Here is a 14128-nt window from a genome sequence, read left to right as displayed (position 1 = left end):
TTCAAAATAATATTAATAGATCTGTATCAATTTTATTACATACTAAAACTAACAATTTACCTTATTGTATAAGATATTCAAAATAAGTGTCACGCCATGTTATAATGTCCTGATTTTTGTGGAAAATCCTGCTTTTTCAGATAAAATGTCCTACTTTTCATTTTTTCGTCTGACAATCCTATGTGTAGCATTGTATATATTGCCTATGCTGTAGGCCTACTAACATACTGTATTATACACAAGAAAATTAAAGAATGTACAGTATATCTACTGGCTAACTTAAATTTTTGACAGTGTCTACAATAATGAGCATACATTTTTTCAAGAAAAGTGACACATTTATTTATCACCAGGAGCATTTCCTGGAGAGCTACTTGCAGGTCATACACAAAGAGAAGCATGGCAGCACACAAGCCATCACGAGGAACGAGCTGGACCAGCTGCTTAGAGAGCTGCAGGCCTTCACACTCGCCTCGCATTTCTTTTGGGGACTGTGGAGCGTCTGCTATGCCAGCATCTCCACCATTCCTTTCGACTACTGGGTGAGTACTACGTCTTCAGAAGGATGGTAGGCATTTTTTGTTGTTAGCCTGATCAGGTAGGATACGACTCTGTCATAAGGCAAACAAGTGGCTGTTTCATTCATTTCAACAACAAAATATTTGTCAAAATTTAATTTGATAAAACTTAAGTACGAGCCACTACTATGTGTCAGGAGAAGTCACTAAGCTTGGTTTAAAAATTAGATTACTCCTCTGCTACAGATTAATTTAGTATCGCTCCTGATCACATGTTGTGTTTTAGATAGCATATAATTAAATATTGATTTTCCCCCCACCATAATGGAATCTTGTACCACTTTTATCAAATACTTCACATGTTATAGAGGCTCCTTTGAGGCTGTTTGCTAGAGCTACATACTTCTTTAAGTATTAATTTTTCTAAATATTATGATTCTGAGCTCTGATACACATGGTCCTTCGTTTGATTGCGGACTTGTGACAGGAAAATCCTTAGAGAAAACCCCATCCAGAAAATATTCACCTTAGCAGCTTGTTGTGAGTTTTAGACTCTCCTGCCATGCAATATTGGTATTACTCGGTAAGAAACTCATACCAAAATTACAACAATGCAGAACAGACTCCAAAGCTGTAGGGAAAATATTTCTTCTGAAGTTCAGGGAGGACAAGAATAGTGAGGCTATCAGTGAAAGTGTGAATGCAGAAGAAACCACAAAAAATAAAGAAGATTATAATTTAATATTACTTACAAAATTAACAAGAAATCTATTAAAATTCAAAATTATGATTTATAGGTAATATAATTTACGAGTTTAAAAATGTCGGGATGCACATGTTTCACAAAAATAGTTCCTGAAATTAAAGAGTGCTTGGTATTGCATCATTCTCCCAAACTTCCCCACATGCTATTCTAGCATTAAAATACGTAAAAAAAACTACCGGTATTATAAATTTACAAAATGTAATGTTATGACGTAGTAGAGACATGAATACTGGATATGACGTAATAATTATATTGGGTGGTTGCTAAGTAACCGTTTCTAAGATAATGTTCTTTTGTTGTTATTTTGAAGCTTTTTCTTACAGGTATGTTGTATAAAATAATGTTGTGAAGGTAGTGATGACGCCATGGAATATTAGTTGCTAGGTAACCTTTCCTGGCACCAGTGCCAGAATTAGGTCAATTTATAGCGTCATAACAAGCGTGTTTTAATGCTAGGATTGCATAAACAAGAATTTGTGGCGTGTAGAGTACCGGTACGATAAATGACCAATAGGTTGTAAAAAATTGCTACAGTATATTTATACTTAGCTGATTGTTTTTCTCAAAGGAACGGGGTTGTAGAGCATCCACTTTCTGTGAAATTTGCGATGAACGAAATAGCTGAGGCAGGCTTTCTTGCAGAGCTTCAGATTCTTCTGCCATTTTCATTCCAACTTTGTTTTATTACCTTCATAATATGACACATCACTCACTGAATATTATTTCTGCGATATTAGTGAACAGAGACTGTACTCTGTCGGTTGCAAATATGAAGACAGAACTGCCAGTGGAAAACTGAAAAATGATGTGGAAAGCAGTGGTGAAATAATTTGACACAGTATTGACGTTAATTTATGTTATCTGATTACGCAAAAGCTGTGGCAACCCAAGACCGTAATTCTCTCTCTGTCTGAATATTCCTCTCACTTATACATCTTCTCTTCCTACCCTCTCCCCTTAATCCTCGCGCCTCTCATTCCCGTTCTCCCTAATCCTCTCGTTCCCTTCCTCTCCCTAATCTTCACCTCCTATTGCTCCCCTCCACCCCCTAATCATCACCACCTCTCGCGTCCTTCCTCCCCCTAATCCTCACGCTCCTCTCCTCTCCCTAATCCTCACCTTCTCTCCCTAATACTCACCTTCTCTCGCTTCCCTCCTCCCCTAATCCTCACCTCCTCTTGCTTCTCTTCTCCCTCTAATCCTCACCTCCTCTCACTTCCCTCCTTCCCCTAATCCTCGCCTCCTCTCGCTTCCCTTCTCCCTCTAATCCTCACTTCCTCTCACTTCCCTCCTCCCCTAATCCTCGCCTCCTCTCGCTTCCCTTCTCTCTCTAATCCTCACCTCCTCTCACTTCCTTCCTCCCCTAATCCTCGCCTCCTCTCGCTTCCCTTCACCCTCTAATCCTCACCTCCTCTCACTTCCCTCCTCCCCTAATCCTCACCTCCTCTCGCTTCCCTTCTCCCTCTAATCCTCACCTCCTCTCACTTCCCTCCTCCCCTAATCCTCGCCTCCTCTCGCTTCCCTTCTCCCTCTAATCCTCACCTCCTCTCACTTCCCTCCTCCCCTAATCCTCACCTCCTCTCACTTCCCTCCTCCCCTAATCCTCGCCTCCTCTCGCTTCCCTTCTCCCGCTAATCCTCACCTCCTCTCACTTCCCTCCTTCCCCTAATCCTCGCCTCCTCTCGCTTCCCTTCTCCCTCTAATCCTCACCTCCTCTCACTTCCCTCCTCCCCTAATCCTCACCTCCTCTCACTTCCCTCCTCCCCTAATCCTCACCTCCTCTCACTTCCCTCCTCCTCTAATCCTCGCCTCCTCTCTCTTCCCTTCTCCCTCTAATCCTCACCTCCTCTCACTTCCCTCCTCCTCTAATCCTCGCCTCCTCTCGCTTCCCTTCTCCCTCTAATCCTCACCTCCTCTCACTTCCCTCCTCCCCTAATCCTCACCTCCTCTCACTTCCCTCCTCCCCTAATCCTCGCCTCCTCTGGCTTCCCTTCTCCCTCTAATCCTCACCTCCTCTCACTTCCCTCCTCCCCTAATCCTCACCTCCTCTCACTTCCCTCCTCCCCTAATCCTCGCCTCCTCTCGCTTCCCTTCTCCCTCTAATCCTCACCTCCTCTCACTTCCCTCCTCCCCTAATCCTCGCCTCCTCTCGCTTCCCTTCTCCCTCTAATCCTCACCTCCTCTCACTTCCTTCCTCCCCTAATCCTCGCCTCCTCTCGCTTCCCTCCTCCTCCATCCTCACTTCCTCTCACCACAGCACACTCATGGATGAACGTCTGTTTCAAGGCTCTATATGAAGTGGGGAGTTTACAGAAATAACGAAATTCGGAAATCACGGATCGCACACCATATTGTTTTACTCAGCCAACAATATCTAATTATTTTAAAACGATATGCATGCATCAGCCCCATGTGGAGCTAATAGATTAGATCAGTAAAGTTCTCAGAATAAAAATTCAATGCTTGTCAATATGAATATTATGCTAAACAAGTTTGGCAATGGCAACTACTTACGATCTGCGTTTGATAAGCTGGTGGCTAATGAGAATACTGAATAAGAAATACATGTGCAAATCTTGAGGTCGTTATCAAGGGAGCGAAGAAAGCATCAATTTGGTCAGGCGGAAAATTTTCCAATTCAAAAAACTTCTTCTCGCATCACTCTTCTGCAGTAGTAGTAGACAGGAATACCATACTGCAATTGATATCAGTTTTAATTTTTGAGAAATCTCAGCTGAAATGAGACCAAGTTCCAACCTGCTACTGTTTCCGCTGTTTGTAAGAGAAGGACTACATACCAGTTTCGATCAAATGACCAAAAACTGCGAATCATAACTTTTTCTGTTTTTTCTATTCTGCCTGTGTAAACGACACAAAAGCGAAAGTGGCACTTCTCTAGCCAAAACCATTGAAGAGCTGACGTACCTAATAAAGTTGTCTCGAAGATGATAATTTTGTAAAATTGATTGCATTTATAAATTGTTTCAGGAATATGGGGAAGTGAGATTTGAAGCCTACTTCAAACACAAAGCACACCTTCTTAATGCTGCAGACGAATCCTCAGCTTCCAAGAACATAACGGACCTCATGAAGTCCCTCTGAATCAACAGTGATTGTGGCACAAACAACCAGAGGCTGTGACCTATGCTTCTCGCTGGAAACAAACTGACAGGACTGTCTCTTGCCTATGCCGTTATCAAATTTTTCACAATGACAAAACGCTCAGGAGGTGTTGTACTCTTTCAGGAGTGTGCTGGTCAGTGTTGGGGATATATCTCAAAATGATAGTCTGACACTCCAATTAATAATAATAATAATAATAATAATAATAATAATAATAATAATAATGATAATAATAATAATCGAAATACTCAAATATTCGTTTAAAGTACAGGAGAAAAATACGGTATCCGAAAAATGTATTACATTTTTAAAAATAATAAAGTGATGAAAACTTAAAAATTTAAATTACAAATTTCAAAACTTGTAGTTAAAAAAAAACAGTCTTTCTCTCTGTACAAGTACATATTTATATATGACTATGTCGAGCAGTTTCTAAAATGCTATACATGAAAAATCGTCAATTAGCTGTCAAGGCTTATAGGCTAGTCAATTTCATTTGTTATATAACGGATAATATATTTGGTATTGATGTAATTTTAAGTTACTTGAAGCTTTCTTTCCTTAGCAGTACTGTACATGAAACAAATGCAACTGGCAGGTCATAAAGCTTTACAACACAAAAAGTAAATCATTACTGCAGTAATTGCACATTCACTGAATACCAGTGGGTACTTGCATTGTACAGTACATGTACAGATAAACAGACGGAATACTGAACAAGAAAACACGCTCTACTGTATCCCCAAGATCAAAGTGCGAATTAAGAATTCTGTTGGAGGGAGGGGGGATAGAATCCTAGATAGAGAATGCCATACATAAAATTATTATTATCCTCATTCAATATGGCTCAACACTTGGTCGCACTGAGTTGCTTGTCTTGCATCTTGATCATATTAATAATTATATATCCATGAGCAGGCTTAAGATAAGATGTGTAATTCCTAAGTTATTGATTGTTGTCAGCTTGCCAGTGATGATAATACATCAATATTATTTTCTTCGCTTACTTTATACTTTATAAAGTACATACAGTAGGCCTATAATCATATTAAAAAATTATATTTTGTAATGGGGGATAGGAGTTATCCTTGGCAGGAATGTTAATATGAATTTATGAGAGGGGGATAACTTTGCAACAAGGGGGAAACCCCCCGCATCCCCCCCCCCATTAATTCGCACTCTGCCCAAAATATGAAATTGCAATAATTAGGTAATATAAAGGACTAAAATGTTCACATTTTGCAGTGACGTGTTAAGAGTTTAGATAAAATGTAAACACATCATTAAATAATTATAGGTAATAATAATAATAATAATAATAATAATAATAATAATAATAATAATAATAATAATAATAATAATAATAATAATAATAATTTTTAATTTTGAAATTTACCGGTACCACCATAATTGCCTTAAATAATACACTCATTATGCTTTCAATCATATTATTTATAACAAGTATTATAATTTTCGGGAGAGGATGGTGTATCCAAACTGGTTTCCTGGATTCACCAAGCCAACTTTACAACTTTCATGATGTTTTAATCCAGCAGATACGTTACCAACCGAATTAAAAGACAATAGATTTCCCATGCTGAACATTCAGTTTCAAATCGCATAAAATTCAAGTTGGAATTACTGTTGTATAAAAATGTATAGTGTGAAGTTTCCTCTTGGTATCCTATTCGGAAATAATTACCTATGTGTTACTATCATTTCATCATTGCTGCATAATGAAGTGGATGGCAGTGAGAGCCAGTCATTCCATTTGGTCACATTATTATTATTATTATTATTATTATTATTATTATTATTATTATTATTATTATTATTATTATTATTATTATTATTATTGATAACACTTCGAGAAGAGAATTATATTTGGTAGTCTCGTCTTGAATACTGCACTGCACTGTTATCTTTAATATTGCAGGAGTGTATAATATTTATTGTCATTTACATAGAAAATAACATTATTTTTCAGCACAATCCCCTTGGACTGTAAGACACTTCTAACCTAACCTAAATTTCAGTACAGTTACATCATTTTTTTTTTTACTTTGGTCTGCTAAAAATATTCCACAAACATTACGACAGTCGTCTTTCTCATACTTCGTCCTTCTAAGTAAGATATACCGGTACTTTGAGTTTTGAAAACAAATAAAAGTAGGTAGGGGTAAGATTAGGGGGAGTAGAGGGGATGTTTAATAAGTTCAAATACAGTATTGTGAATTGCATTTATAGCAATGAGACAGTGTGCAGCAGCATTGTCTTGATGGAAGATAATTCCACGAGATGTATTTTCTCCTCGTTTTTCCTTTAACACAATAGTGTAGGCAAGTAATTAATGGTGCGCAATGTTGCCCAATAATCGTCTGTAATCTGTTAAAATAGTTAACAATTAAAATTTCTTCAGCATCGAAGAATATTGTGGCCATAATCTTTTCTGCTGAGGCCTGTGCACGAAATATTCGAGATGAGGAGAACCTCTATGCCACAACTCCAGCCTTTGAATTTTAGCTGGATGAAAGTGGTGCGCCTATATTTAATTTTTTGCGATTAATCGACCAAAAAATTTTCTGTATCTCGCCCAAATGAAGCCAAATTGAATCGGAGCAAAGCATTCTTCCATAGTGAAAGTTCTTGGCACCAATCAGGCAGGCTCTTTATCATTCCTCCAGCCTTTGAATTTTAGCTGGATGAAAGTGGTGCGCCTATGTTTAATTTACTGCCATTAATCGACTAAGAAAACTTTCTGTATCTCGCCCAAATGAAGCCAAATTGGCATCAGAGCAAAGCATTCTTCCATAGTGAACGTTCTTGACAGATCCTTTATCATTCAGAATAGATCCAACTGCGCCCTGTGAGAAGCCTTTTACTTTAAAAAATACGTCTAGTGTCAAACCCACGATCTCCCATGAATAAATCATTCACACGGTCACCATATTTTTTTAATACACACAGTCTGTACTCAACCTACACTCTTTGAGCGTTCACATGTTGCACCTCCACATCTAAACTTGCAGCACCAATTCTTCACCACTTCACATATTATGAAGAGGCAACATCTTCCAACACACTTGTCCTACTTTGATGGATTTCATTGGTCGTTAAACTTTTCACCAGAAGAATTTAACTACTGCATGAAGTTCATTTTTCTCCATTTCTCAAGAACATGACACTTTTTATTGGAATATCTTATAAACTGAAAGTGATAAAGCTATGAAATTATACATAAATACATTTCAATATTGAATATGTGAATTTCCATTTCAATGATAACATCAAGCCAACTGTGTTAGGGACAATAAATATTGTACAACATAGTAATAGTGAGTATTAAATTATTGGGGGCTGACTGAACCTCCCCATATAAATCCAGTTGCAGGCACACTATTGATTATATGCTTGTGATTAACAATACCAGTACTGTTGCAGTATGTTCCTGAAGGGTGTATGGCATCGTGTCCACTCCTCTGTAACTTGTAATTTCTAGGGCCTATAAATCTTCATTCCTATAGAGACTAACGAAACGTTTTAAATTAAAATTCTATATACTTGATATTCATACAATTATATATCAGTATTATTCTTGTGGAGAACTACACATCCCTAAAATCAACATAATTTATACAAAATCTTTATTCAATTAACCAATATTTGTTTCATTGTTGGATGTGAAACAATACTCCTCTTCTGTATAATGGTACATGCCAGAGGGAACTGATATAAAAACATTCGAAGCAATGTGACAATATATTGAAAGAAATCTGTAAAATATACAAATTTGTGAAGTAAAGTAAATGAAAAATAAAGGCAGTCGTACATTATAATTCTTGTACAGCTATTCCTACACATCTTCTCTTAAAAAGGTCCCTACAAATGAGGGGTTCACAACCAGAGTGGACCAAGTCCTTCTGCAATAATTTTGAGAAATTAAGTCTTAAAGTTCCTGGCTCACGCTTAGCAATCATCACCTTCCATAGGAAATGCCGCCCTCTGTGGAGTAACATAATGAGTTATGGACTTGGTTTGTTATGGCAATGAATAAATCTAAGTTTTCTTCATCCTAGATTGTATTAATCCACAAACTGACCACTGGTGGACTTGGTCCACTCTGGTTGTGAGCCCCTCAAATGTAGTCGATGTCACTGAACCCAAGGTGAAAGGGATATTAAAATGCATCAATTATAAATCAATAGAATCGAAGTATATTATTCACTTGGAAGGTAACCAACATGAGCCCAAGTTCAAGCACTTCTAAGGGAAGATGGATGGACGAACTAACAGACACATGGTCAGACGAAAGGAGAGACAGACAAGGTCAGAGAATGACAGTTAATTTGATCTATATAACCTAACCAAGTGGTTCCCAAACCTTTGGAAGGCACGACCGACTTTTGGGTGAGATTTTTGTTTATGATCCACTACTATTGTACTGGTACTCAATCCCATTCGAAAAGTACAGATTCCTGTAAAATTGGAAACAACGATAATTTTAGTCAAAACTAGTGGATACTGCCTAAAGAATGACCAGAATAGAAGTTAATGGTACAACAATGACACGAAATATTATATTAAGCTTGATTTCTAGTACTTCAGACTGTATTACCACAGTCTGTTATATATAGTCACGAAGCTCAATATGTAGGGAATATGCATCCATAGATAGTTGCTAACCACTAGGATTGCTACTATCGCCTCATCACAGACAATGCGAAATAGTCCGGCACAGTTTATTGTTCCTAGTAACTTCAACAACTCAAGCTTCGTGACTGTATATACTAGACTGTGGTATTACCACCTTGGCTCTGCGGTAATAATAAATCGAGAATGATGCTTGCAGTATATGTTTTATCTAACCAATTTATAAGGTCGACATCACTTGACAAAATGAAATTCGATTATTTATTACGTTGTTTTAAAGAACTCGTAGAAAATTTAGCTGTGTATGATGCGACAAATATCAAGTTTCTTTTTGTCGTCATGAAATAATTAAATGGAGATAAAGAGAATGAGCCAAGATCAAGAGGAGTGGATGAAATGGATAAAGCGAGGTGCCCCGATACTTAGCAGCATAAGGGGCTAATGATGACGAAGAAGAAGAAGAGATAATAATTAAGTTTTACCTATGATTGAGGTTCTGGCTGATATGTACAGTACATCTATCAGGCAGTACATCTCACTTGACGATATGTGTCAGAGGAAGAATATTGTTTGTATACATCTGAAGTCTGCTTAGTGTAATATTAATTATTACTAGTAAGCGATATATGCAATGGAGAGGGAAAGGAACTGACCACCCTACCCCATTATCTCCTGGATTAGTTGCCTCATAAGTGATGCCTTATTGGTGTCCCTTATCAGTTTCAAACCTGTCTTCGGACAGTTTGCTAAACAACAATAACAAATTAAGTTTGCACAATTTTAAATAACGACTTTTGAACTCAAAACAATTATGAGAATCACAGATGGATACTGAATCCATTTTTTAGACAATTGCGTTCAACTGACTGAAATAAAAAAAATATGTAGAAACAAGTCATTGAAATATGCACCTACTGGTACTGATGGAATGTTCAAACTAGATTTTTTTCGCAGAGTGTAGCCCAGATTTGGATCAAAAGAATGCAAGAATACCAGTACCTCAAACTTGCAAAAGAACTTAAATTTTTATAAAAATTACAACCTCGTATTTGTGCAAAATAAGTTTCTTGTCTATGATTGTCATCAAAACAAATGCGAGAAATCTCCTTGAACTTAAAATTGATAATATTGTAAGCGTAACGAATACACTAAAGTTCAGATGCGACAAGTTACTTTCTGAAAAGTTGGCACATTTATGGCATTAATTGTTTTTTACTTTATAACTATAGAAACATGCAGTATTTTGATTTTTATTGCACCATTATTTATGTTTCTGTTCATAAATACGAAATGAGTTAACAAGGAGCTTTTTTGTTATATTTTGTACATTATCTGGCAACCCCACTCAGCTCACCAACGGGTCACAATCCACACTTTGGAAACCACTGATTTAATCTAATATATACCAAATTTAACCTATTTAATCTAATGAAGCTATACACCGGTAATATAATATATATTACTGTGTGGATTTCAAAATACAACACATAGACATTTAGGCTAACATTAGGTACCGGTACCAGTACCATTAGAAACTTGTGTATAGTGTAGGCCTAGTATTATTTGCCGTTTTAATTGTTTATATGATTTTAAAAATAACTGATCCTATATTTTATCCGTAATTGCATTGTAAAAAAATACCTTTCCTCACATTTCTCTATTTAGTTCTTTCTGTACCGGCAGTAGTTAAATTTATATTGAATGATTTGAAAGCTGCTTTAATACCATAAAATTCGTAGATAGGCCAATGAGGTAACTGTAACCACCAATATGAATTGCCACCATGTAGTTTTATATAGGCCTAACTCATAGGCGGAGATACTGAGGCTTACCACTCATGTTCTGTGAATAATTTTTGTTGCCAAATGGTCGCGCCCTTGTACACACTGTACCGTGAACTTAACTCTGGCTGTGGTAATGATGACAATGACATTTGAATAAAAGATGGCGAAATGAGTCCAAAGTCGAATGCCGAAAGTTACCCAGCGATTCTACTTCAATTAGTTGAAGAAAGACTTCGGATAAAAAAATCCAATTAGATAACTTGTCCCAACAGGAATTTAAACCTGGGCTCGCTCGTTTCACAGTCGAACCTTTTACTCTACAGCAGTGAGAAATACGAGTACGTACACAATGAAAAATAAATATTCATTATGTCCTCTGAAACCTATAGAATAGTACAGTAAAATCCCTTGTAACCAGCACCCAAATAACCGGCAATACCAAAACAACGACACTTTCGGCTAGGCCAAAAAAAAATTAAATCTGCCACATTGCCACAGTCTAGGCTGTCAGTTTTGCCACATTAGGAAGACTGCACGAACTTTAATTTCCAGTGAATATTCGAACCTAGAATTAGTGTATTATTTGTGTTGTTTGATGTTTTTTTAATAACAAAAATCCACACAGTTTTTAGTTTATTCAATTATGAGCAAGTGATAGAGAAATAACCTTCACATTTCAACATTTACCACCATGAAATACGAACTTTTTTTTGTATATTCAATTATTCGGCAAAATCTTGTATCTGGAACTAACCTGGTCCCTTTGGTGCCGGTTAAGAGGAATTCTACTGTATAGATTGTTTAGCTGAGTACCAGTACAGAAAATGTCAATTACATCAAATAAATATTGTCAATTTTTGTTAACAAGATCGAAAGATCCTTGGGTGAAGAGAGAGCTATACCAACACTGATTCTGTAGGATGCTTCATATTTGTCCACTTCGCCAGTTATCACTTGTATGATTACTAGTTATAGGTTGAATTCTATTGCAAATTCACCAGTACATATTTACAAAGAATCTGCTAATACTGGTACTATGAAAATTTGCTGATCTACTCGCTTGATTATTATGAATTCTACAGTTATACTCATAAGCTCACTCATCGGCATCTTGCTGCCAATTGAGTAGTCCCACGGGAGAGTGAGTGTTCACGCAATAGCCCTATGAGCCCTTCTGACTCTGCCGTACGCAAAGGCGCATACTGGTTCGCGAAATATTCAAAATGGCTGTATATTCTCCAGTCAGACCTCGTATTTGCAGCTTCTTAGTTTTATCTTTTTACCTTCAACAGTTTCAACACTTGTTTCAAACTGAAAATTGGTCTTCAAAGACAGACACCGATATTTGTCTTTGCTAACAGGCTAAGCAACAACAGGTAGGTGCTTTAAGACTTCAAAAACACAATTCTCCAGGGATAGCCACCTTAGCCTATCTTAGGATGATTTATAACGAAATTGGAACAACAGAGAAAGAAATTCAAGAAAATCTTTCAATCGTCTATGAAGAAGCATAGTGTGCATTTTCACGTGAATCCTCACATAGGTATAGCTATAAAATTAATTAAATTATGATTGTATGATTTCAGTGGTTCATATACTGAACTAAAATTCGGTTTTGTAATGGTTTCAGCAGTCTGTATGATCACAGGTTTGTAAATCCAGAACTGATATTTTTTTCACTGAATATCGTGGCTTTATATATTGGAATGTGTAAATTCCCAAAACAATAGTTATTGGAATTCGGAAGCATTTCATTAAGGCTTTATACAACATCCATAATGTTCTTCATAACATCACACGAGAACAACTAGAGCTAGTGTTCAACAGTTATTTATTGATGCTTGTCAAAGAGCAGATGGTCATAATTTCGAACATTTATTGTAATTTAAAATAAGATAGAACTCTGTGCTAGCATTTAATTACACTCTTAATCCTGTAATTTAATCTTAAGCTTGAATAGCAGTCTCTATATATGCGCATTTCACGGTGGAAGCAGGTACGATACTTTATGACGAGTGAAGGGTTATCAACAGGCTGGAAATGAACTGTAAGCCTACATGTTGGGTGCGCTCGAGATTGGGAACCCTGTATTTGTCGTTACCCCATTCTAATGTCGGAGCATTGTTCTAATTGACATTAAACAGTAAAAATGAAAAATAAATTACATGCATGAAGGTTGAGTGCATACTTATCTAGCAAAACTGCTTTAAGCATAAACATTGTTACTGGTACTTAAATATGCTTAATCATGGTTTTTCAATTATTGTTATGCGGCACATTCATCTAGCATGATTACAAAAACGGTGTAAGGTTGTAGGCTACAGCATGTTAAGTAAGCTTGAGCATGACAGAACAAAAAGCAAAAATGTTGTACTGCACAATTAAGCAAGTTTAACCATTAGTGAGCAAAAAAAAAAGCAAAAACACTGCCCTGCACAATAAAGCAAATTTGAGCAGTGCTGGGACTACTCATAGTGTAAACACTGACCATTGTTTGAAGGAAAACATTTGGTTGTCCACATGTGCATGCAATATACAGGTGTTCCTATCGATTTGGTCTGCAATGGTGTGAGTTTGTTACAGCATGTGAAGTAGTTTTTTGAGTGAGTTCCGAGCAAATTTCGTGAATATGGTAATAGACACTGAAAAATTACTTGTCCACACACCGAGCTTTTATATCGACTACCATACATAATATTCAATGTATTTTGTTTAGAATTATTTGTGTTGATTTGTTTTAAAATTATTATTATTATTATTATTATTATTATTATTATTATTATTATTATTATTATTATTATCATCATCATCATTAAAACATTTATAGCACATGTTTATTGCAAATAATAAATTACCATTCCTTAAAAAACTTAAAGTATGGTAACAAACAGTTTTTGTGTTGGTGGAATTCTTTAATAACACCTACAGTCATGTTTTCTTGTTTTGTCACTAATTGCATTTAACACATGATCAAGTGTATTTATATATATTTTTGTAAAAATTACGGAATTTGTTATCCTCACTCCATAGTTCATTAATAAAGTTCTCCAAAGTGTTTTCTTTACTCTCTTTTTCATTTATTGGATGCATTCACAAACGTTTGTCTAGGTTTTCTGTACAAGCAATTTCCATCCAATATTATAACACTACACCCATATCATCCTCCACCGCCTTTGCAAAACTGATTTCTGTTTCTACTTCTTAGTCTCCCATGTCTCTAATGTTTTCGGAAAAATCACACGTTTTTGTTTTCAGTAAAAATATTAAAATACGGAACAAAAGTGCTG

At 36.4% G+C, this 14128-nt stretch overlaps 1 protein-coding gene across 1 annotated transcript in view; it reads left to right on the top strand.

The window, feature by feature from the left end:
• LOC138706049 (choline/ethanolamine kinase-like) overlaps positions 1-4670 on the top strand; it is a 110316-nt gene extending 105646 nt beyond the window's left edge. Inside the window, exons 8-9 of the mRNA XM_069834952.1 lie at positions 354-542; positions 4273-4670. Of these exons, the coding sequence (XP_069691053.1) occupies positions 354-542; positions 4273-4386 (303 nt within the window). The 3' untranslated portion in view covers positions 4387-4670. The remainder of the gene's footprint in view (positions 1-353; positions 543-4272) is intronic.
• The last annotated feature ends 9458 nt before the right edge of the window (positions 4671-14128 follow it).

The sequence above is a fragment of the Periplaneta americana genome, chromosome 9 (genome assembly GCF_040183065.1).
Source record: "Periplaneta americana isolate PAMFEO1 chromosome 9, P.americana_PAMFEO1_priV1, whole genome shotgun sequence".
Taxonomy (NCBI): domain Eukaryota; kingdom Metazoa; phylum Arthropoda; class Insecta; order Blattodea; family Blattidae; genus Periplaneta; species Periplaneta americana.
Note: the sequence above shows the minus strand (reverse complement) of the source record. Positions and strands in the feature narration are given on the sequence as shown.